Source organism: Electrona antarctica (assembly GCF_951216825.1).
Source record: "Electrona antarctica genome assembly, chromosome: 16".
Lineage (NCBI taxonomy): Eukaryota > Metazoa > Chordata > Actinopteri > Myctophiformes > Myctophidae > Electrona > Electrona antarctica.
In genome coordinates, this window is record NC_136797.1 from 43,230,807 (window position 1) to 43,255,423 (window position 24,617).

A 24,617-nucleotide genomic window follows, 5' to 3' on the forward strand; every position below is an offset into this window, starting at 1 on the left:
GCATACCATACAAACCTCTGTCCAGAGGATGGTGGCAGATTGAAACTGAAATGCACTCTGTCGAGGTGCCAACTTGTGCGCAAGCGGAGCGCGCAAGTACCACGACCTCTAAGAACTTACGATCAGCTCCTCTATAAAATATATATATACCTACCTTGAAGCGTACCTTAGTTACGTTACCGTCAACAGCCAAGAAGGGACCACCATTCTTACCGACATACATACAGTACATACGTTACCTTTTACCCACCCAACATTGAAACATATCTTAATTACATCACCAATTCACCATCAACAGCCAATTATAACCACACATACCATGCTTACCACTTTTGATCCAGTCGACCACAGTACTTGCGCACTCTGCTTGCGCAAGTAATGATCATGATGAAACAGCTGGTGGCGTGCCTCTGGTGTTAATTAAAGACCAGACCATTGTTGACCAGACCAACTTGTATGCAGGATGTTTGAATCAAAACCATTTGAATTTCCATCCTCCAAAGTATAACATCCATGTGTCCAAGTGGATATTTGTGCAACATTTTGGCCAACTGTTAACCGTTAAGAAATTGGTAACAGTTCATTATTAACCGTAAAAACCAAACTAAAAAACTAAAATCACACTTGTGTGAAGTGAGGGGCGCTTTTATCATCATACATCACATTCCGTGATCAGCAAATCAAATCATCACAAACGTCAATCACAAGCTAATGTTTGTGTTCATACAAACCCGGAAAGCTGGGCATAGCCCTCAAAAAGATGAACGATAAATAGGTAATTAATTGGTAAGGCCTAACAGTTACCGGTTGGCGTTTAATAACAGTCTACAAATGGCCATCTCTAGCAACAATCTAAGAGTTATTCTATTCACGAGGTTGGGACGGAATCGGATGGAGGCAAAACCAGAAAACAATGCTTGCAAACATACAGCATACTGACTGTTGCCTAGCAAAGTCTGGCTGAATCAAGTCTCACTGTTCAGTTGATAAGATGACATCATCAAATGACACGTGGTAGAGCCATAAAAAGACGTGGTCAGTGCTTTCAGCCTTATAAGTACGAGTCAGAGTTGCACTGATCTTCACTGTTGTTTGTGCAACCAACCACAATATAGTCAAGACCAAAGACGAACAATGGAAATTGTTTCTCATTTTGTGAATGACACCCTAGAATTCTTCAAATGGAGCCTTACTGTAGCAGACAAGCATGTGGACAAATGGCCAATGATGGGATCCCCCTTCCCAACGATGGCCATCAGCTGCCTCTATCTGCTCTTCCTATGGGAGGGACGTAGATATATGCAGGGCAGACAACCTTTCACACTCAGGAAGACGCTCATAGTGTACAATTTAAGCATGGTGGTCCTCAACTTCTACATCGCCAAAGAGCTCCTCCTGGGATCAACAGCAGCGGGCTACAGCTACTCCTGTCAACCTATGAACCACTCCAGTGATGTCAATGAAGTTAGGATAGCGTCAGCTCTTTGGTTGTACTACATCTCCAAGGGACTGGAGCTCCTGGATACAGTGTTCTTCACCATGAGGAAGAAATTTAACCAGGCCACCTACCTCCATGTCTTCCACCACTGCACCATGTTCATCCTCTGCTGGATTGAAGTCAAATGGGTCCCTGGTGGACAGTCCTTCTTTGGTCCGATGATGAATTCTTCCATCCATGTCCTCATGTATGGGTACTATGCCTTGGCTTCGATGGGACCTCAGATTCAGAAATATCTCTGGTGGAAGAAGTACCTCACCATGATTCAGATAATCCAGTTTCTTGTGGCCATCGCCCACAATTGCTATGCCCTTTACACAGGCTGCCCGTTCCCCGCCTGGGCCACGTGGATTGTGATTGGTTATTCTGTCACCCTCCTCATACTGTTTGCCAACTTCTACTACCATGCCTACCGAGGCGAGCACGTCACCACCCAGAAGGCAGGCAGCAGACAAAAGACAAGAATGGCAAAGAGCGAATAACTGAAAAAACAAAGTGGAGAAGGTCCAGGTGCTAGGGGGAGTTCGAACTGTATCTCCACCAGGCCGGTTGTCAATTCTATGATGGGTTTGCCTGGTGCTTCTACACACAACATGACGGTTGTATTGGGGAATACAACAGTGCTGTTGTCTTTTCCTTTATGTTACAAGAAATTACATAATTTAGAATTGGTAATTTGCTCATCAAAATAAATAACATTCACACAAAAACCTCTAGGCCTGGTGCTCGGGTGGCACAGTGGTAATTGTAAAGTCTGCACACCATCACAGAGGTGGTGGGTTTGAAAGAATCCACGTGGTACATCCGGCTTTGGCGAGCGTCTATGCAAACATGTTCAGGGGAGGGAAGCGGGCGGGAGGGTGATATTGGTCATTACATGTACTGTACTTGAATCTACGAGCGTTGGGCGGGGGGAGAATGCAGAATGAATGCCACATGACCTCCCGGTGGGGCTCCTCACTGGCAGGTGAGCCAGTAGGGTGCAACAGCAGTGACGACAACACAGAAATGTGTGTGGGGACTCGGGAGGAATACAATTATTGGCTACTATAGAAATCACACCCATGTGTGGGGCCTTTTTATCATGATGATGATGTACTGTATACTCACATGACATAACACACAAACACACGGTCACATGTGTGATCTTAGAAATCAGAAAAGAAAAAAAATAACTAATCATGGTGATGGTAGCAAAACGATGTGTTTACACAAACCCTCAAAGCTGGACAAAGGAAAGGCTAGCGCCCCTCAAAAATATCATTATACCTTTTCATGTGAAATGGGGTCTAGGCTATAGGGCCTAGGCACACCTGCCATATTGTCAGGATCCCGTTACAGCAGGCCTGTCGAACTCAACTTGGGGTGAGGGCCGCATTGGTCAAAAGGTCACTTGATGGGGGCCACAGCCAGTTGCGGACGCGCGCTCCATGTCTCAGTCAGTCACTGCTATAACTACATATATGTGTGTGTGTGTGTGTGTGTGTTATATATATATATATATATATATATATATATATACATATACATTCTACTGTAATTATTAAACAATGCAAAAAGGATCCCCAACAAAACATTTGAAAGTAAAACATTTCAATTTGAAGTAAAGACATTACTTGTCTACCAAACATTTACATCTGCAAATATGCAAAGTATCTGCAGTTTCTGTTCAGTAATGTGTGGCTTTTGTTATGTTTCAGCTGTAACGGTTACAGGGAAGTAAAAAAGTAGAGGGAGTAGCGCTGCTAACTGCCTACTGTGTTATATCACCCAAATCCCTCGTCCCCACACTAATGGAAATCCCAGTTGGTCGATTTTGTTCGCCAGGGCTGTTTTCCACAGCGTTACTTTGACTCTTGGATGATGTTCAAGTTCTCAGTGTACTGCAACAAGACAAGGAGGAGGAGTTACATGATTTGATTTAGTGATAAGAATGTTATTTATATAGCTCCTTTTATCCAAGGCACTTTACATACAACGTGCGTTATATTCACCCATTCACACACACATACACCGATAACAGAGGACACCATGCAAGGCACCAACCTGCACATCGGGAGCAATTAGGGGTTCAGTGTCTTGCTCAAGGACACTTCGACACTAACTCTGGGGGAGCACGGGTTCAGCCACTCTACCCCTGATCGAGCCACCACCTCCCTCAGTATCAGATTCAGATCCCACTTAGCCTTCACCATAGTCTATCTCCTCTCTGTCTTACGTGTAAAATTGAAGAGGGAGATTATATTCACTGTCATGGTCATGTCATAAAATGTTTGGGTGTTGTGCAGCAGTTGAATGAGATCTTCAATATGGAGTTTGAACCATGACCCTGTGTCTGATTCTTGCACTTTTAATCTTTTAGATTTTGCTGCTAGGAAAAATATTCTGTTGTCTGGATTAATGAGAAACCACCATGCAACAAAGAAAGATTGGCACAAAATAATCATGCACTGCATGCCGTTGGAATTTTAAACCTGCCTGCTACGCTCCACAACAGATGCCTTCTATAAAATATGGGACCCATATGGGCCCTCAATTTGGCTTGACAATAGGGTTCCTTGACAGAAGCGATACCGCTAACCTTGATGATAGCTATGATCATCCAACCTTGTTTATTTACTTTATTTATTTTACTTTTTACCTTCTCCTGTGGGTATTAATACTGTTACTCTCTTAGCCACAATGGGCAGACTGGGCACCCCTCACTAGTCACTACACACAAGTGTGATTTTGTTTTTAACCCATTCAGGCCTGACGTCGAAATTTAAAAAAAAAGTTTTCTAAATCATGACAATTTTCGGAAAGATTTGAGGCACATTTTAACGATTTTTCAAAAATAGCAGACCTACAAGTTTATAGCGCGCCACTCGGTGGCGCGCTATGAGCTTGTAGATCTGCTATTTTTCAATAGCTAAATTATAACAATGTTTAAAACACCAAAAGGGGTTCCCGCCCCAAAATGGGTTAATGGTTAATGTGGTTAAACGCTAACGTGACATGGATGCGTTCCAGGTCTCAATGGATTAAACCAAGTACTAACTGAAACAGCACCTGTGCAAATCGGCACATGCATATCATCGGCTTGTGTTGTGTATGACATCAGATGATGATTTACGCTGAGGAAGGCCTCTGGGCCGAAATGTCCGTATTGTTGTTTGCTGCATGGGGGAAACTAAATAAAGAAACAAGAATCCTAGTGGATCTTTTCTATAGACTGTATCTTCCAGAACCGTGCACCCAATACACTATTACGTGGAATTCTCTAGCGAAGGCTTCAGGTAGATCTCCATATATGGGGATAAAAGGCTTTCACTTGGATCTTCATATATGAGGATAATTTATAGCTCATATATGGAGATATCGGAGATATCCAATGCTGACATCAGACTAATGTTAGAAACCTCATATATGGATATACACGTGTGGCATCGTCATGGTGATACGTATTCAGTTGGATGGTGTCAACCGAGTGCTTGCTTCTTGTTTTTTCTTCAAGTGTATGACATCAGACCTGAGCACTGGTCAGCTTATATAAGAGGTGAAGATCCCCTTCCACGTATAGAAATCAACCTGAGAAAGTTAATTAAAGTTTTGAATTAACTCAGCAAGGGGTAGAACAGGTTAGAGAGAGTGCATGAGGGAGAGCCAGGAGCCCAGGACACATCATTATCTCCAGTACAGTGTCTGTAACCATATACATCACAGAGATGCCAGGACTCAGCTGTCGTTTTTACCAGCCCCGGTTTCCACAGGAGGAAAACGTTGTGATGGTGAACGTGCGGTCCATTGACGAGATGGGTGCCTACGTCAGCCTTTTGGAGTACAACAACATCGAGGGAATGATCCCACTCAGTGAGCTGTCACGTCGACGTATCCGCTCCATCAATAAGCTCATCCGGGTAGGTCGCAATGAGGTCGTAGAGGTCATCAGAGTAGACAACGAGAAAGGATACATTGATTTATCAAAAAGAAAAGTTTCCGAAGAGGATAAGGCAAAGTGTCAAGATAAATTCACCAAATCCAAAAATGTGTACAGCATCCTTCGACATGTGGCTGAGGTTCTTCAATACACCAAGGATGAAGAGCTGGAGAGCTTGTTTCAGCGTACTGCCTGGGTCTTTGACGATAAATCCAAGAGGCCCGGATATGGAGCGTATGATGCCTTCACACAGGCCGAGTCAGATCCCTCAATCCTCGATGGCCTGGACCTGATGGAGATGGAGAGGAAGGAGTTGATTGACAACATCAAAGCACGACTCACTCCGCAGGCTGTAAAAATCAGAGCAGACATTGATGTGCAATGCTACGGGTATGAGGGGATTTATGCCATCAAAGATGCCCTGCGGGCAGGCCGAGCCTACTCGACGGACAACATGCCTATTAATATAAACCTGATCACTCATCCACGATTCATGATGACTACGACCACACTGGATCACACAGAGGGCCTGTCTGTCCTCAAACAGGCCATGGCTGCTATCAAGGAGAAGATAGAGGAGAAGGAGGGCATCTTTGAAATCCAATTGGAGCCCACAGTGGTGACCGAGACGGATGAGATAGAATTGGCCCGGCAGCTAGAGAAAGAGAACGCTGATGAGGTGGTGGCCCAGCAACTGGAGAGTCTAGAGAAAGAGAACGCCGAGCTGAACGTAAATTATGATACAGAGGAGACGGCAGCCAAAGCAGAGGACTAAGACCATCCAATAGGCCGTCATTGGGTTAAATAATAATATAATAAAATAAAGAAAACATTATTTTAAGGCTTGCCAGATTGAAGGTGGTTATTAAACGAAGACCTGTCACGTGTCACATAGATGTATGGCTGTGGATTGAGACGCACTCGAGCGCTGAAATTTGATTAATCTGCATGTGTTGAAATGTTCAGAAGTGGCGAAAAAAATCACACCCATGTGAAGTGAAGGATGCTCTTATCATCATACACGTACCTCATCGCTGACAGTTGAGAGTTGAAAGCCTCCACAACATATTAATGTTTGTTACGCAACGCAATGTTTGTGTTTACTCTGATGTAAAATTGTCCATTCATTGTCAATGGGAATTTAATGTTTGTGTAGGACAATGTTGTGCACACACACTCAAAGCTGGACATAGGAGGGGCTTGCGCCCCTCATATTAATTGCACAAAATAACTACATTTGAGCTTAAATGTGAACACTAGGGGGAGACAGACTCCCACTTTCTCTCATATGCAACCTTTAGTTGGGTAGTCCATAGGCTAATTGTACAGTGATTGGTTAAGAATGACAGTCTGAATAAATATAGCACACACACACACACACACACACACAGGTGATGATATCTGTATCTCTCAGTCCTTGTCCCTTTATGCCCATATTTGGAGATCACTGACGCTCATATTATAGGTAAACCCCATTTGTGCCCATATGGATCTGACTGATTTGTTGAGGTTAGACGACACTGATCCATATTTAGCTGAGTCAGATATATGGTAGTCTCTCGAGACAGACTGTGTGTTGAGACTGTTGACTATATGGTGACATGAGTTGATGTCAGATATGTTATATCTGAACTAATAGTTGTTTATGGCATACCTGCAAACACTATCTGACAGTTTGAGGTTGGAAGGTATGCTTATAGCTCTGCTTGGAACCTCATCTACGCTGTAGCTTCGAGAAGAGCTAAAGCGTAGATATGAGGTTCCAAACGGAGCTAGTATGGTTTATGCTTTATGGTTATGTTGAATATGTTCACATTTGTAGGTGGGCCAGGTGGCCATGACATGAACGTGACAGAGAGGGGGCTGCCCTAAGGTTCAACCTCCCGTTAGTTCGAGGTTGGTGAGGGATGCATTTAAACGACCTTTGGTGAGGGATGCGTTTAAAAGACCGGATTAAGGTTGGTGAGGGATGCGTTTAAACGACCTTTGGTGAGGGATGCGTTTAAAAGACCGGATTAAGGTTGGTGAGGGATGCGTTTAAACGACCTTTGGTGAGGGATGCGTTTAAAAACGACCAGATTAAGGTTGATGAGGGATGCGTTGCTCCCGTGCTTGCGGTATGCCCTACCTAGGCCCTTGTCAAACCCCGTACACTCAAGACACTGCTCCAGCTCCTGCTGCCAACCTTAGATCTCCATTTATATGCAGGAGCTAACCTTTTCCGACATTCCATATGTTGATCTGACCTCATCAAACCCTGTACACTCAAGACACGCTCCATATAAGGCCAGACCACATCAAACCGTACACTCAAGACACGCTCCATATATGACCAGACCTCATCAAACCCTGGACACTCAAGACACTGCCCCCGCTGCCACCCATAGATCATCATCTCCATATATGGAGCTGACCTGTTATGACATTCCATATGTTGGATTCTGACCTCATCAAACCCTGTACACTTAACCCGGTCGATGCCAAATTTTGCACACACACTCCCTGGATGCCAACAATGAACCTCTGCCCCAAAATTTCCAAAACGGCCTGTTATAGCGCCACCAATTTTTCGTATTCATATCATTGATCAACCTGAGAAGTTTCGTGGAAATATCTCTCCGTTTAAAATGTTGCCCTATTCACCCCACATTTTAACTAATAGGGGCTAATATTGGGGCGGCCATATTGGACTTTCGCCCAAAAATTGACCGGGTTGTCCATATAGGTTGTGATCCTATGGGGTCATAGATATTATTTCTGGTGGACAACTTTGTATGTTATGACAAATGCAGGTTTCCTAAAAAAAAGGGTGGTTTGCCCCCTGGGTACCCAGGGGGCAAAGGGGGTTGACCTGCATTTGTCATAACATACGAAGTTGTCCACCAAAAATAATATCTATGACCCAGTAGGATCACAACCTATATGGACAACCCGGTCAATTTTTGGGCGAAAGTCCAATATGGCCGCCCCAATATTAGCCCCTATTAGTTATAATGAGGGGTGAATAGGGCAACATTTTAAACTGAGAGATATTTCCACGAAACTTCTCAGGTTGATCAATGATATGAATATTAACATTTTTTGTATTGCAAGTTTCCATGAAATCCAATATGGCCGCCACAATATGGCCGCCACAATATTAGCACCAAGAAAATAGGTTTTGGCTCTAACTTCTGAACCAGATGAGCTAGAAATGCAAACTTGGTGTCTATTTCATGGTTTCTGACCATGAGAGACTCATGGAATACCTATTTTTATTATTGGGTGTGTCTGGACCCTTATTGTGCATATATACAAGATGGTGGCTACCCGAAATAGTGCTTTACCATGATTTCTACCATGACTTGACTGTTTTGGCAAACACAAGCAATATTAATCCATTGGCTAAGATTCATGGCACAGAAGGGACATATATTCTTGAGCTTGCATATTGTCAAAATGGCTGCAAACAATAAAGAAAAGAGACATTACATTTCCTGTCAGATCCTATTACCCAGGGAGGGCAAACCACCCCTTTTTGGATACCTGCATTTGCCATAACATCACAGGTTGTCCACCAGAAATATCTATGACCCAATAGAATCACAACCTATATGGACCTTAGAGTATATATGAATAGAGACGGCACCCGGATGAAACCCTGAGGCGAAATGGACATAGTGGCCGAATTTGATATTGCAGCGTGGGCCCAAACACATGAACGCGCTGGTCCGTTGACTATCATTGTGCACGTTCACGATGACACGTGAACACTGAATGCCTGCAATGATAGTCAGCGGCAGCGCGTTCATGTGTTTGGGCCCAATCCATCCCAGAATGCACTCTGTTCCTACCCAGAATGCACAGTGAAATCGCCTCATGCGCTTTTGAGCAACTTAATGCAAGTGGATGGGAGGAGAACTCGGGTGCCATCTCTATTCATATATACTCTAAGATATGGACACACCGGTCAATTTCTTTTTCTGGAAATCCAATATGGCCGCCACAATATTAGCCCCCATTAGCCTATAATGCGGGTGAATAGGGCAACATTTATAACTGAGGGATATTTCCACGAAACTTCACAGATTGATCAATGATATGAATACCATAATTGTTTGTATTGGAAGTTTCCATGATATCCAATATGGCCACCATAATACTATCACCCAGAAAATAGGTTTGGCTCTAAATTCTGAACCAGATGAGCTATACATACAAACTCATGGATTCTAACCACGAGAGATATATAAATATTTTAGCCATAATTTCCCTCTATTAAGTATATTATTGTTCTGGGGTGTTTCTTTGCAGAAAGACATCCCTCTGGCTGTATTTTGGTTTTGTTCTACTGTTTCTGTTGGCATTTCCTCTGTTTATGTTGACAATCATCCCTGGCAGGGACGTGCATCGCCAAGCCGGACATCCCTTCCTTCACTGAGTATGGATGGTCTATCAGTGATGGGAATGCAGTCCCCTGTCCATCTAGAGCCAGCCTGGCCTATGTCAATGAACAAGACAATATGTAGCTGTATCAAAGGCTGCCAGAAAATCTGTTCATGTGCCAGGGACTGGAGACAAGATGCAGCAGGAGCTTCACTCCATTCCTGACTGGGGATGCATCACCATTATCTTGGACTCTGGCTGGCATCCTGTCATGAAAGGACGCGATGAGAGAGATCAATGTCCCTGGACAGCCAAACTTGCCAGGGATCTGCCATAGGCCCTCACGATAGACTGTGTGAAAGGCATTGGTGAGGTCAACAATCACCATAGTGCTCTCTGCACTTTTCTTGCAGCTGGCAAATGGAAAAGATCATGTCACAGGTACCTCTGCCTCTGTGGAAACCACATTGGGATCCAGGGACAACATTCTCAGCATGGCTGATTAGCCGGTTGAGGATGATTCTTGCTAAGATCTTGCCTGTGATGTTCAGGACTCAGGAGGGCTATACCATGATGGTTATCGCAGTATGCCCGGTCCCCTTTCCTCTTGTAAACATGCACTATGGATGCGTCCTTGAAGTCTTGAGGGACTTCCCCCTCTTCCAGATTACCTGGTACAGGTGCCATGCCTCCATTCTTGTAGATGTCTGCAGGCAACCCATCACCTCCTGGTGCCTTTCCAGAAGTGGTTTGTTGGAGTGCTTTCACTGTCTCTGCACTGGTGGGGGGGTCAGCCAGATCAGCTTTGATTGGCAGCTGGGGTATCGTGGCAATATCCTCCTCTGGACTTGAGGACTCTCTGTTTAAGACCTCACTGAAGTGCTCTTCCCAGCGTGCTAGGATGTCACTCTTGTCAGTGAGCAGGACATTTGTCAGAGGAGCGGACTGGAGTTGAGCCAGTGGTTTTGGGCCCATAAAGAGCACACAGAATGGTGACTCCATTCTCAGGCAGGAATGGAGTGAATTTTGCTGCATTTTGTCTCCAATCCCTGGCACATGAAGAGATTTTCTGGCAGCCTTTGATACAGCTACATGATATTGTCTTGTTCATCATTGACATAGGCCAGGCTGGCTCTGTAGATGGACAGGGGACTGCATTCCCGTCACTGAGAGACCATCCAGACTCAGTGAAGGAAGGGATATCCGCCTTGGCGATGCACGTCCCTGCCAGGGATGATTGTCAACATAAACAGAGGAAATGCCAACAAACAGTAGAACAAAACCAAAATACAGCCAGAGGGATGTCTTTCTGCAAAGAAACACCCCAGAACAATAATATCTTTCGTGGTTAGAAACCATGAGTTTGTATTTCTAGCTCATCTGGTTCAGAATTTAGAGCCAAACCTATTTTCTGGGTGCTAGTATTGTGGTGGCCATATTGGATATCATGGAAACTTCCAATACAAAAAAATATGGTATTCATATCATTGATCAACCTGTGAAGTTTCGTGGAAATATCCCTCAGTTAAAAATGTTGCCCTATTCACCCGCATTATAGGCTAATGGGGGCTAATATTGTGGCGGCCATATTGGATTTCCAGCAAAGAAATTGACCGGTGTGTCCATATAGGTTGTGATTCTATTGGGTTATAGATATTTCTGGTGGACAACCATTGATGTTGAAGAGGTATGCGTCCTAGCTGTCCTGTGGACCTGTGCTGTGACGAGTTTTGAAGGTAGAGTTGATGCATTCATACTGGAAAACTACAACATTACGTCACTCGCCGCGGTGATAACCCATCACTTCACCCTGGAGTATGTATGAGCCTTTGGAGATCTATCATTCTGGAGATCAATCATTCTGTTCTCCATATATGGAGATCTAGGGGTTTGATGAGATCAGATCAGCATATGGAATTAATTCTGTACTGGCCATATATGGAGCATGTCTTGAGTGTACAGGGTTTGATGAGGTCAGATCAACATATGGAATGTCAGAACAGGTCAACTCCATATATGGAGATCTAAGGGTTTGATGAGGTCAGATCAACATATGGAATGAATTCTGTACAGGCCATATATGGAGCACGTCTTCAGTGTACAGGGTTTGATGAGGTCAGATCAACATATGGAATGAATTCTGTATTGGCCATATATAGTGTGTCATGAGCGTGACTGACGGCGGGAGATGCAGGTTTTCATAGTAAACTGCGACATACTGTCGCAATAACAGTGCAAAATAGGTCAATATCAATTAAGCCATCTGAAAGGTTGCAGCCACTGTGAAGTTTTTAACCATAGTTGTATTGAACGCAACCCAAACAAATACCCGGAAGCAGTGGTGAAGAGTAACTAAGTATGATTTATGACATTTACTCAAGTACTGCATTCTTTACTTTGAGTATTTCCAATTTTCAGTACTTGTACTTCTACTTCACTATATTTCAATGGCAAATATTGTACTTATTTTTTAACCTTTATTTGTATAAATCAAGCTCAAGCATTGGGCACACTCCAGTGATCAAGTCTGAGAATGGCAGCTCCCAGCTGGATAATGGTGACATGTAGCTCTGGTCCATAGCCTTCTACGATTCTGCCCTGCAGTAGAGATTGAAAAACACATGGTAAACAAGTTGTCCCTCAAAAGGTTTCTTGAGACAAAAGAATGCTTAAGTGTCTCCAACACCTCACCAAGCCTCAAACAGATTGAGAACAATGCAAGGTACTCCGGCTGAGTGATTGCTAGCACAATTACCAAATGTATAGTGTAATTATTGACAGAATATGGCAAATATGGCTATGGACTATATTTTACGATACCACACTACTCACCAAAACAAAGGCGGGTTGTGTCATTAGAAAGCCTACTTTCCTTAGTGGACGCACTCTGAGCCCCCCACCACACGTATAAACAGTACTTTTTGGCCAAAAAGGGATTTTGTTTCCACCGGGGGAAAAAAATACTTTTAGTTACTCCGCTGCGCCCTCTACCGATATTGCCCAGAGAACTGCCTCATAGAGAATATTTTTTCTCCGGTGAAAAGAAAATCCCTTTCTGGCCAAAAAGCCTACTGTATTATACAGTGCTGTATACTGTAGGTACATAATATATGCACATTATTCTTCATCGCGTTTCATGTTTTATAGGCCTACTCATCCATAATCTATTTTAATTGTTTTTAATTTGTACAAAATATATAACTATACTAGCCTGTAGATTAAACTGGATTTGTTTTACTGTTCACATCTATGACGTCAATATGAACAGCTGTAATTTGCCAATGCGCATGCGCAGTACTGCAGGTACAGAGGCTGCAAGTAGGTCTTTGTTGAGACCATCGATGCTGTAGCGCTACTACTTTCCCCGCACACGCTTTCTTTTGCGTTTCAGAAGAAAATGTGTACACGCGTTATTTGCCATTAGACATTGCAAACTTGTTCTAACTTCTCTGGCGGGGCTGCCTCTCTCTCTCTCCATCATCGGTTCTGTTTTCGTTTTCACGCTACAGGATCTTTGTGTACATAAACAAAACGCACCGAGCTGTTTTTTTTAAGGTGGTACGTTCAGCCCAGAGCAAAGTGGCCAGAATAGAAAGATCGCTCGTGTTGTGAACATTTTTGTCTCCACGTCGATATGGGAGTCCGAGTCTCCGCGCACGGTGGCGGCTGTTAGGAGTTCCGACTCCCAGTGCTCAGTGCTTGCGTGCGAACATGAGAGAAGGACGCGGCGGGGTGTTGTCGTCGGTCAGGCGGCCCATGGCGAGTGGACGCGCGGGGGAACTTCACTGCTGCTGCCCCTCAGAGGAGATCGAACCATCCGCTGACGACCTGCTGCGGCTCGCTGCTTATTGTCATCAGCTCATCCATTCCAACTAGAAGAGCAGGTCTGTGTGTCTGTCTGCGGGGTGGAGAAGAATGGAGGCCGTGGGGAAATTCGAGTTCAGTCGGAAGGACTTGATAGGACATGGCGCATTTGCCGTCGTTTTCAAAGGCAGGCAGAAAGAGGTGAGGGTTTTGACGATGCTCCTGTTGTTGTTATTAAATTGCAATAAGAAAATGGCAGCCTGTCAATGTATTCACGTTTTTATGACCCTTTGTTATGTTATTATTGTATTATTATTATTGGCTTAGGGTTGTTTTTATGTGGGGGGTTTTTTACGTTTGGGACCCCGTTATTAATTGACCATCTATAGCTGCTGACATCTGTTGGCGCGACCTTAAGAGGCCCTGGGTAGCATATGCAAGATAAACAAAATTCTCCTTCGCAGGATGTCCATCCGTATTTCTGCGATGTTTTTATTTTCACGATGGTATTTTTAACGTTGTGTTGTTTGTCCATGTTCTTCAGATCGTGACAACATTTAGCCTCCCTTTAGCTTAATGCAGCCTAGCATAGGCTCTAAAAAGGAGTAATAATAAGACAATAACAACATTGCTTTGACCATAACCCCCAAGCACATTATCTAAAAGGCAGGCAATTTCACTTGCACTTGTAAGGTCACAATACATAGTGCAGTCCTGTACAGCAATAGCCTGTCAACTCCTCAAGGATGTTGGACTTTACAGTGTTGACATATACTATTGACTGACTGTATAGGTTCAACAATACATATGACCGCCTGATCTCTTATATCTCAATCAGGCTATGTTGTCAACTCAAGGCTGGAGTTGACAACATATGCCTACACAAGCACATGTATTTTAATCTGAACTCTGTGGACTTTACACAACTATTTCTCACCATGTCTGTCTCTAGAAGCCAGACTGGGAAGTGGCAGTCAAATGCATCAACAAGAAGAACTTGTCCAAATCTCAGACCCTGCTGGGGAAAGAGATCAAAATACTCAAGGTATGTCACCTCATGAATGTGGAGTTGTACTTTTCGGGTTATAGTGTTGTCCAAACATCTTAACATCCGATGTCTCGAACATCCGAGGTATAATAACTACAATAACCTATTTGTTGGATGGTGAGCCACATTAGAATGATGATAAAGGTCTATGATGGCCTTATTACTTATAAGGGTAAGTGCAAATAGCATTGTAAAAACATTTATTACAGTATTATAAGACCATAATAAGCATCCATTAGTTAATAAGGAACCTATTATAAACCTTATGTGTTAAGGAATAAGGATATGTAAATACTAGCATTTAGATTAATATTATATTATAAGACATTTATAAGTGTTTACATGGCCAGCAAAGGACTCTTTTGCTATGCTATTATTGCTATTATGTTGGGGTAAATTCAGCTGCAGCTAATTAAATCCATTTAATTTAGTAATAATTATGCATTATTTGTCTACTTCCGTGTATCACCGTCAAAAGAGTTGAGACAAACAACCAATTCAAGTTATTCTGACCCCTCCCCCAAAAGTCCCATCTGTCCTGACCCCTTATCCATAATTTATAAATTATGGATTTATAAATATTTTATACATTTTGGATAATATTATGGACTTAGAATAGATGGTTCTTCGTCTCAACTCATGTTATGTTGTGTAGCCAGCCTCGTTATGCCAAAGAACAACCACTGACAATAGCCAATGCTGGTACATCTCAAAATCAAACGTGTACACTATTACTGCAGTTGTGTTTACGCCTTTATGTCATGTCTGTGAAAAGGGTCCATTGGTGACATCTTGATTTTCTGTTTCATTGCCACCGTACAATGTAATTGTAATGGACATATAATATTCCCCGTAGTAGGGAGGGACAATCAAATATGAGCACTCGTGATCTAAATGAACTCTTTTTAATTATCTACATAATATAATGCATTTGAACAGACTTTGTTTTTTGTTTTTCTTCCCAGGAACTAAAACATGAGAACATTGTGGCACTACTAGACTTCCAGGTATGTTAATAATACCACTCGCTTTCTGGATGTGTTTTGTATTTTATTCCACGGAACAGTGCGCTAAACTTTTGTGCACTGTTGGAAGTGCGTCAATGTTGTCAGTTAATGGGAAGTCTGAGGTTAAGAAATTCCACCTGCAGGCCTATTATGCCATAGACCAGTAGTCCATGGGCCATCGGTTGAAAAACAGTATAGACACGGGATGCTATGCGCACGTGTTACGAAAGCACTAATCTTAGCCTATATCCCATCCCAGCACAACAGTGGTTCCCAGGTTGATTCTTAGTCATGGTGGTGGTCCCTGGTTCACAAACCCCTGCTCTAAAAGCTTATTTTTATTTTGATCATCTGTTCTACTGGTGCTGTGACTGCTGTCCCAGTTTTTCTTTCAATCCCCGTCTCCAGAGCAGAGCAGATGGGTTGATGGATGAGGATGTTCTGCTTGACATGGGTCAAGCAAAGGCTGTTACTGGATAATCTGAGTTTGTGTACTCTGGAACGCAGGAGCCTCTATTGACATTTCATGTGCAGTTGCATGCCTTATTCTTATTTTGGACTCTTTGATTCTACAATATCTGAGGATATGCAGTATTTGAGGCTAGAATTAATACTAGTTGTACTAATATCATGCCTTAGTTTGCCAAGGAGGAATGCACACCTTGGCTTGTCACCTTCAGTCACATAGGCTAAGCAAATAGTTGAGTGCAGTAGCACCTACTTACACCTCGGAGTCAACTTTATTGTCACAAGACGCAGGTAGAAAGAATTGGGTGAATGTATGTTTCATACAAGCTCCATCATTTGTAGTGTTCAGGAAAGGTAAGAGTAGAGACGGAAAGAACAAGGAAAAAACAGGTCAGATAGATCTATAATATTTGTGATATGAGTAGAGTGAAACGATATAGACTGCACATCATCAGCAACAATCATTTCAGCTATTCCATATATTCATGATATGAGGCAGTTATAAACAGTTATAAAAATCACACCCGTGCGAACTGAGTGGTGTAAGGTCTTATATAGACTGATCAACTGTGGTCTGACGTAATGTCTGACGTAATGAAATCACACCCGTGTGAACTCGGTGACCATAGCAACCATGCTCATTGTTTGGTACGAACAGACACGTAAACTAACAAAGCCAGTTGTAGGAGTGGTTTACACCACTCAACAAAGCCAGTTGTAGGAGTGGTTTACACCACTCAAAAAAGCCAGTTGTAGGAGTGGTTTACACCACTCAAAAAGCAGCACAAACTGTATGGTAAGAAGTATACGTACACATGCTGTTAAAATAGGAGTAGAATGATGCAGATACAAAGGTGCCACAGTAACAGATATAGAACATAGGTGAGACATCAAAAGTAACCATTTCTGGCAGGCAGGGCTTTTTCAACAGTCTAACGGTAGCCTCTGTCTGAATTTGTCAAAGGTACCACTCGCAATTGTCCAGAAGACTTGGCACCTGCTAGAAGATTTGTCCATTCATAATTGATGACTTTGCCTATTTTTAACATCAGCCCATCATTCAATTATGTGAGGAGGGTGTGAGAATGTGACAGAAGCCTCCCCAGTGCAAAGAGCATGCAGCATATGCATTGATATAAGACTATAACCAGTATCACTGTCCTGGCTCTGAGTCACATGCGAAAGGCTAAGTGTTGTGAGGTGATAAGGATCTGCAGGCAGTGTGCTGTTCCATCCTGTAGCTTAGTAACCAGACTTTGAAGGTTCATCGTGGAACACCTGTCAGGTAGTTTAGACAAAATTATCCCCTGCCCCTGTGCAAATACACACCTTAAAGCACCAGGTGCTTCTTCTGTTTTTATGGCCTAAGATCAGTAAAAGGCTTGCCACCTGTTTTAACCACTCAACTGCTCTAGATGTATTTGCTCAAGCCAGGTGAGAAGCAAAAGAGTACTTTTGTTTAGGGAATATTTGATTGCCCTTTGACCAAAGTATGTCCCAGTCAAACATCTGTCCCATTGAGAGTTGGTTATATACAAGGAATTTGCTTTGGTATAAAAAGAACATTTTATCACTTAACATAGGATAATTGCATGTATACAGGGCTGACCTTACTGCAATGCACTACTACGCAACTAGACTGTCACAAGACTAGTCAGACATGCATGCATGCATGCGTGCGTGCGTGTGTGCCTGTCTGTTTGTTCTGAGGGCCGTCGTGCGCGTGTACATTCCTTCTCTGCAAAGAACAGAACTTATTGCTGCTACTTCAAAAGAGACAGTTGTTGGTATACTCAGAAGTTATCATATGGGTTTTCTCTCTTTTTGACACCTTCCATCTCTTAACAGCTTTCAGCTTACAGCTTTTCCATCTCAGAGAGATTGTGTGCTTGTAGATCAGCTACTTCTGATGCGTGACACTGGGACGGCCAGGCACGCAACTAACTACTGTATAAGTCAGGCTTTAGCTGGCTTTATGCTATAGAGCACCGAAGTCCTGACGTCACTCGCTCATCCCCTGGTTCACGGAAGTAATTTCTCTATGGAGAATAACATGTGGTCTTCTTGAAATCATCTCATATAAGCATTGTGGTCCAAAAATAAACAAGCTGTCTCGGCGATATTGTCAGGGAGGCGTCTCTATATCTTTTACGACCGTCAGTCACTCATATTTCATACAGTCTGTTTCTAGCTAAACAGCAGTAACATTAGCGTTTTCTCACATTCAGTTGATTCCTCATAGCCATATGAGGCGATCTAAAACCCCCCTATGGGGATTACAATGCAAATAAAAAGTACATGAACCTGTGGACCTCTACCGATATTGACGTCAGATTTCGGTGCTCTATATGCGATGACAGGAGTTGTTGTATTGCTTCCTCTCTTCCCATACGCAATGAGTACATTTGTAATCTGAAAGGCAGATGCAGACATTGGTTTCTGTAAGGCTTCAGTCTAGCAGCATTACATCAACATAAGCCGTATCCACCTGACGTCCCCCTGCCTTCTCTTTGTAATCATCTCCTTCCTGTGTTCACTCAAGCTCAAACTCAAGTTTAAATCCCACCCATGGATGTCTTACCAAATGCACTCTAAGCCCAGTTGTTGTCAGTTCTAAAAGTTGTGAGGGTCATTTGTCCATTTCCTCACTGAGACCTGCTAAGGGGTAGTGCAATACAAAACAGTTTGTCACTACAATTACTGTAACTCGCTGGTTCATATTATTGAATATGCACACACAGGCATAGGATTGGAAGCTAACATAATTCATGTAATTTGCTGCTAATAGCTATGAAGTTCAATATAAATCAAAGACTTCTGACATCAGATTGTAACATGCTTAAAACAGCTCCACCAACAGCTATTAGTGTATTACTATTATAAATACATTTATAATAACAGGGGTCCTTGGCCTGAATAGTTTTGAAGACCCCTGCTTTTGTCAATAGATCACATTATCTCCATATCTACATTACACACTGGCTTCTTTTGTTACTTTCAGTGGAAAACGCATGCTGTTGCATATTCATTGCAACGCTAAACCTTGATTCATGATTGGTTGTGCGCTGATGTTGTGCACTGAAAATTGTAGATCTGCAAGCTTGCAGATTTGCTATTTTTGGAGCACCACGGCTACACCATTACAGGACACGTATAAATGAAGCATAAGAGCTAGCCTTATCACGTGTTGTGAGCTTGTAGATTGGTTATTTCTGGCACGGACACTGTCACGCAAGTAAGTATAAATTAAGCATAAGAGCCTATTTTTGTTCCCTGAGAGCACAGTTTACTCTAAATAAAAAATGACATAACAATAATTAAACTTTAGAAAAAAGAGGACCACACTTGAAACAGTTCCAGCTCTTTCCTCGAACATTTGTTTTGTGATCCTAGCTAATCGGATGTACTGTAGCCTGTGTGGATACATCCACAGGGGTGATGGGAATAGATTACTGCGTGACAGCCCTGTCAAAACAGTTACTCTGAGAGACCGCCACAGTAAAATCCTCAGTGTTGTTCATGTTAACTCTTGCATGTGTAAAATTGCCCCCAAAATGGACAGGTCTATTTTTACACTCTGATACGTTCAAATTAGCAGCGCTAAAGCAACGGGCTACAAGTCCATTTCCGATGGAAGCCAGCAACAAGAAGCTACGAACGGACGCCCAGACACTTGTCACTTCATGACGGATGTGACATGCTAAAAAGTTGAGGTGACTTCAAATTTGTTTTGTGCCCCAATGACGCAGTGAAGTGTCCGTCAATCAAATGTTTTAGATTAGCGACTAGTACTACGCGGTGAAGACTGCTGTAAGACTGTAGCAGAGGAAACGTTGCCAATGGAAACCAGATGGCTGATCCTGGTTGAAAATGGCTGGTTGGTTTGTTGGATGGCTGGTTGGTGCCCATCCTTGGCAAAGCGGGTCTCATAGAAACAACCCCCAAACTGCTGACTCAGCTGCATTAGGCACAGAGCTCTGGTCTCTGATTGGTTGTTTTAAAGACAACAATGAGATGAATACGGAGGCCCAGATCACGGTCATCTGTTACCATGTGATAAGAGGGCTTTTTCAAGTGGGCTGCACCAAGTCTTGTTTTTCTAAGGCTGCTGCTGCTGCAGACGGGTTATTTGAAAGAGGGGAGATGAGTAGGTCAGAGTATGGGGTGGTGGGAGTTGAGGGTTGTATTTAATCCCCTGAGTGTTTCCAAAGCAAAACACAGCCATGTTATTAACTGCATGAAGCCCAGCGTCCACCCTCCTTATTCTGGGCATGTATGATGTAATATTAGGTGAACGTTCGGCGATCTACAAGGTCACAACACATTGATGCATTGTGTAGATTGAGATTATAGATATGTTTGTAGATTGGCTATTTTCAGCAAAATAGAGAGGACCATGTGTAGACCCCTGGGGGACCCTGGTCAGTGCTGTATATATACTACTGTATGGAAGAGTTATTTTTAGTTAGTTTGTTGTGGAAAAAATATTTTAGGGCATGATTTGATTCTCACCAACTTTGCTGGACTACAGTTACATGTGGTCAGGGATAAATGATGAATTAAGTCATAGTTCCGTTTTCCAAAATATGGCCACCAAACCAGTTTTTTTGTTTTATAAAAATGAGCCAAGTATTTATTTTTCATCCCAGTGAATAGCGGTCACTATCATCATTTGGATAGCTGGACACTTAAGCAGCTTCTTGTCATCCGTTTCATTTGATATGTTAATCAGTATTATAGTTATATAGCCTATAATATAGCGATGGCGTGATTCCTTCACTTTTACCAAAATAATATAATAATGGTGTATAAAATATTTCTACATTGACCAAAATATGTCTCTCCCTTGACTTTGCTGCTGCTGTGATTGGCCCATAGCATAATTATGTTCCTTTTTATTGATTAATCATGAATAGCCAACTATGAAGAACCATGTAAGGTATTTTGGCATGAACATTAATATTGGCTCCCTTTTGTCTTCTGTCACTGACGTGTTAATTTCTGCCCTCCAGGAAACTGCCAGCTCAGTGTACCTGGTAATGGAGGTAAGTTTGGTGTGATGTTCATCTTTGTTTGCTTAATGCTGATGTATTGGTTCAGCACTGACAGGGGATGCTCTATAATTAGCCTTGTCCTCAGGCAGCCTGGCTACAGGTTGGGGAAATAACTACCAGACAAATCCTGCAAACTTTTGACTGTGGCCGTTAAGTTTAATTAGTAACTACTTGACTGAGCATTTTGCCAGGTAGTCACCCAGCCCTCTTTTAAATAGGTTATTGTCTCCACCAGGCCAAAGGCATGGGGTCAGTATGTTTTGCACTCTGTCCGTGTGTGTGTCCGTCCGTCCGTGTACAGCTAATCTCCGGCACCATTGGCCCGGCCGATGCCAAACTGTGCACACACACTCCCTGAATGCCAACGATGAACCTCTGCCCCAATTTTCCTGCAACAGTTATAACGCCACCATGAGGCCGACACTTTTTTATATTACTCGGTATACACAGTATACACTATCTCTATAGTCATGTGATCAACACGGACCTGTCCGCTTCCTCATATTCCATCCCCATTGGCTAAGATTGCCTTCCAAAGTTTGCAGGATTGGTCAGTTTTGAACAAAATGCCTCAAATCATGAACGCAGAGTGCAATTTGAGGGAAATTCTGCATGCACATTCCCACTAGGCCGAGGAACAAATGCTAATTGGTGGTGCTATAACTGGCCCATTCGTTTTACCTATAACTGCACCGATCTGTGTAAAACTTTGTATGCACACTCCCTAGAGGTCAAGGAAAAACCTTTGACTTGCATTTTTTACATCTGCTCTTCACAGCGCCAACAGGAGGCCGATTTATATGAAACATTTTTTTTATATTACTCCTTCAGATTTCTTTCTTTCCAATATCAAATTAATAATTAAATCGCTGGGCTGTTTATAAAAATTACTGTCCTACCTGGAAACCATGACAATTTGGAGGGAACCATTCCAACGTATAGTACAGAGTTGTGTCTCCCCAGTGCCAACCATCTCGCAATACGATGATCAGATAATTAATCCAAACTTGATTACCTTAAAGTAGCTTTTATGTCATCTGTTCAGGGATGCCAGGATTACGTTTCAAGCACATACCTTTTGAGACTCATGAAAAGGGGGTCTTTAATCTCCCTCTCTTTGTTTTTGCATTGCATAAAGTGGACCTAAATATGTTTTTCTCCAGAAGAAGAAAAGAGATCAAGACTTTGTTCCTTAGTTATGTTAGAAAAGGGCATTGTAGATATGAAAGGAAATATGAAAAATAGTGTACTTCACACCAGATGGCACTGGCTAACAATAATGGTTGGACTAATCATTAGTCCAACCATTATTGTTAGCCACTAATGCCTTGCTCCAAGTCTATGAATGGACAAATCCATTCAGCTCACAAACTCCCAGATTGGGGGCGTTAACTATCAATTACCTAACTAACCCAGAAGTACATTCATTTTTAAACTGTGTTATGTAGCTGTAATTAGCTATAATGTGACTAGAAACATCTGATATGTTTTCTATGTCTTCTTCCTTATGTTTCTTATCATCTACCTTACTTGAAAAGGAAACGAGGGTTGGGGTCTGTTATCAAAGCATCGCCCATGATGTTCAAAATAATTCATTCATATTAATGAAAATGCAACAACGGAACTCCAACCTAAATGCAATCCTTTGAACTGCTTCATTTATTAGTCACTTCAGACGGAGACTGTTGTTAGATAATGCAAGCCCTCGTGTAGCTTCAGTTATTCAGCCTTACTGCATTATTATTAGCCTCACTGGCAGAGCTATTGTTCCATAAATGTATTCCTTTTCATGTATATCTCTCTCTCTCTCTCCCCCCAATTTTAGTATTGCAATGGTGGGGACCTGGCAGACTATTTACACTGTAAGTGGAACATTTTATCAGAATGACAGCCACTGGCTGTCAAACAGGCTCGTGTGTGTGTGTGTGTGTGTGTGTGTGTGTGTGTGTGTGTGTGTGTGTGTGTGTGTGTGTGTGTGTGTGTGTGTGTGTGTGTGTGTGTGTGTGTGTGTGTGTGTGTGTGTGTGTGTGTGTGTGTGTGTGTGTGTGTGTGTGTGTGTGTGTGTGTGTGTGTGTGTGTGTGTACATATATATACACACACGATATGACAAGTTGCGATAGCAATCACTCTGCCATGAAACTTGTACATTGGTCCAAACAAGTATCCAACTAACAAAACCAGTGGGAAATTGTTCAAGACAGGAGTGCCACTGACCATCATTTCAAATATCATTCAAAATGAAAAGCTGCTCAGGGGGATTTGGAGTTGAATGCATTGATATCCAGAGAGTAATTTAGTCTTTAAGACAGAATCTCAGCATGACAGTGTTGCAGCCTTAAGTTTTTCTGAAGTAAACTGGACGTCTTCAGTACATGAAAGGAAATTGAATGATTGGACATGGCAGTCAGGATGTTCCAGTACATGAAAGGGAATGGAATTATTTAACTAATGAGGGGTGTGGGCTCCAAGCCTCCAACCAATGATTTAACTATGTCTAATGAGGGGTGTGGACTCCAAGCCTCCAACCAAGCAGGACGTGGTGAGAATTTGGGCTGACTGCAGTCTGCGAGCCATTCTGCCTCACATAGCTTTAACTTCCTTAACCCTGAAACGAGACACACAGCACCCAGGTTTCCTCCTTTACAGTTTCAGCTGTAAACGACTGTGGCTCAGGACTGTGGCTCAGGAGGTAGAGCAGGTCGTCCAATGATCCATGGGTCAGCGGTTCGAATCCCGGCTCCTCCTGTCTACATGTCGAAGTGTCCTTGGGCAAGACACTGAACCCCAAATTGCTCCCGATGTGCTGGTTGGTACCTTGCATGGCTTCCGCCGCAATCGGTGTATGAATGGGTCAATGTAATGCACACACATCTATGTAAAGCCAAGGCGCTATATAAATGCACCATTTACCATTTAAACAGTGTTGACTAAATTATTAATGGTTTTTTATTGATTACGTTAGATCGCGCTCTTCGCCAACATATCCATCCGCCTCAATGTAAATAGATTTACAAAAATGCATTAATCTCTGAATTTTTTCCCAGATTTCGTTTAGTCAACGGCCCATAACTGTTCCGATGATCGCGGTTACAAAATGTATGAAAGAAAATACGATCGTCTGTCCCTCTACATAGCGTTAACGTCCCGGATCCCGTGGGCTGGCAGTGGCCAACAAAATCATTTCTGAAGTTTTATCCCCCTTTTACCCCCCTTTCCCTCCCCCAGGTAGTTACTAGTACTGCCTACTGCCTACTGCCAACGGATAGGCATACAGTGGTGGAAAAAGTATTCAATTGTTTTACTTAAGTAAAAGTACCAATACTGCAATTTAGAACTACTCCGTTACAAGTAAAAGTATGGAATTGAAAATGTACTTGAGTAAAAGTACAAAAGTATCGGCATCAATATGTACTTAAAGTACTACAAGTAAAAGTACTCATATTGCAGGGCCAG

At 42.6% G+C, this 24,617-nt stretch overlaps 3 protein-coding genes across 3 annotated transcripts in view; all 3 read left to right on the plus strand.

Annotated features, from left to right (window-relative positions):
* Positions 1-1,123: 1,123 nt before the first annotated feature.
* Positions 1,124-1,980, plus strand: LOC306939501 (very long chain fatty acid elongase 4-like; the record flags this gene model as incomplete). The annotated part of the gene is made up of 1 exon (XM_079524088.1): positions 1,124-1,980. The coding sequence occupies exon 1, from the start codon at positions 1,135-1,137 to the stop codon at positions 1,978-1,980; it is 846 nt and encodes a 281-aa protein (XP_079380214.1). The 5' UTR covers positions 1,124-1,134.
* A 3,225-nt stretch (positions 1,981-5,205) lies between these two features.
* Positions 5,206-6,192, plus strand: LOC306939502 (eukaryotic translation initiation factor 2 subunit 1-like; the record flags this gene model as incomplete). Its single annotated transcript, XM_079524089.1, has 1 exon — positions 5,206-6,192. One exon carries the CDS (start codon positions 5,206-5,208, stop codon positions 6,190-6,192), a length of 987 nt encoding a protein of 328 aa, XP_079380215.1.
* Positions 6,193-13,181: 6,989 nt separating this feature from the next.
* ulk1b (unc-51 like autophagy activating kinase 1) overlaps positions 13,182-24,617 on the plus strand; it is a 45,008-nt gene continuing 33,572 nt past the window's right edge. The window contains exons 1-5 of the mRNA XM_079525214.1: positions 13,182-13,787; positions 14,539-14,631; positions 15,600-15,641; positions 21,122-21,154; positions 22,989-23,025. Of these exons, the coding sequence (XP_079381340.1) occupies positions 13,698-13,787; positions 14,539-14,631; positions 15,600-15,641; positions 21,122-21,154; positions 22,989-23,025 (295 nt within the window). The 5' untranslated portion in view covers positions 13,182-13,697. The remainder of the gene's footprint in view (positions 13,788-14,538; positions 14,632-15,599; positions 15,642-21,121; positions 21,155-22,988; positions 23,026-24,617) is intronic.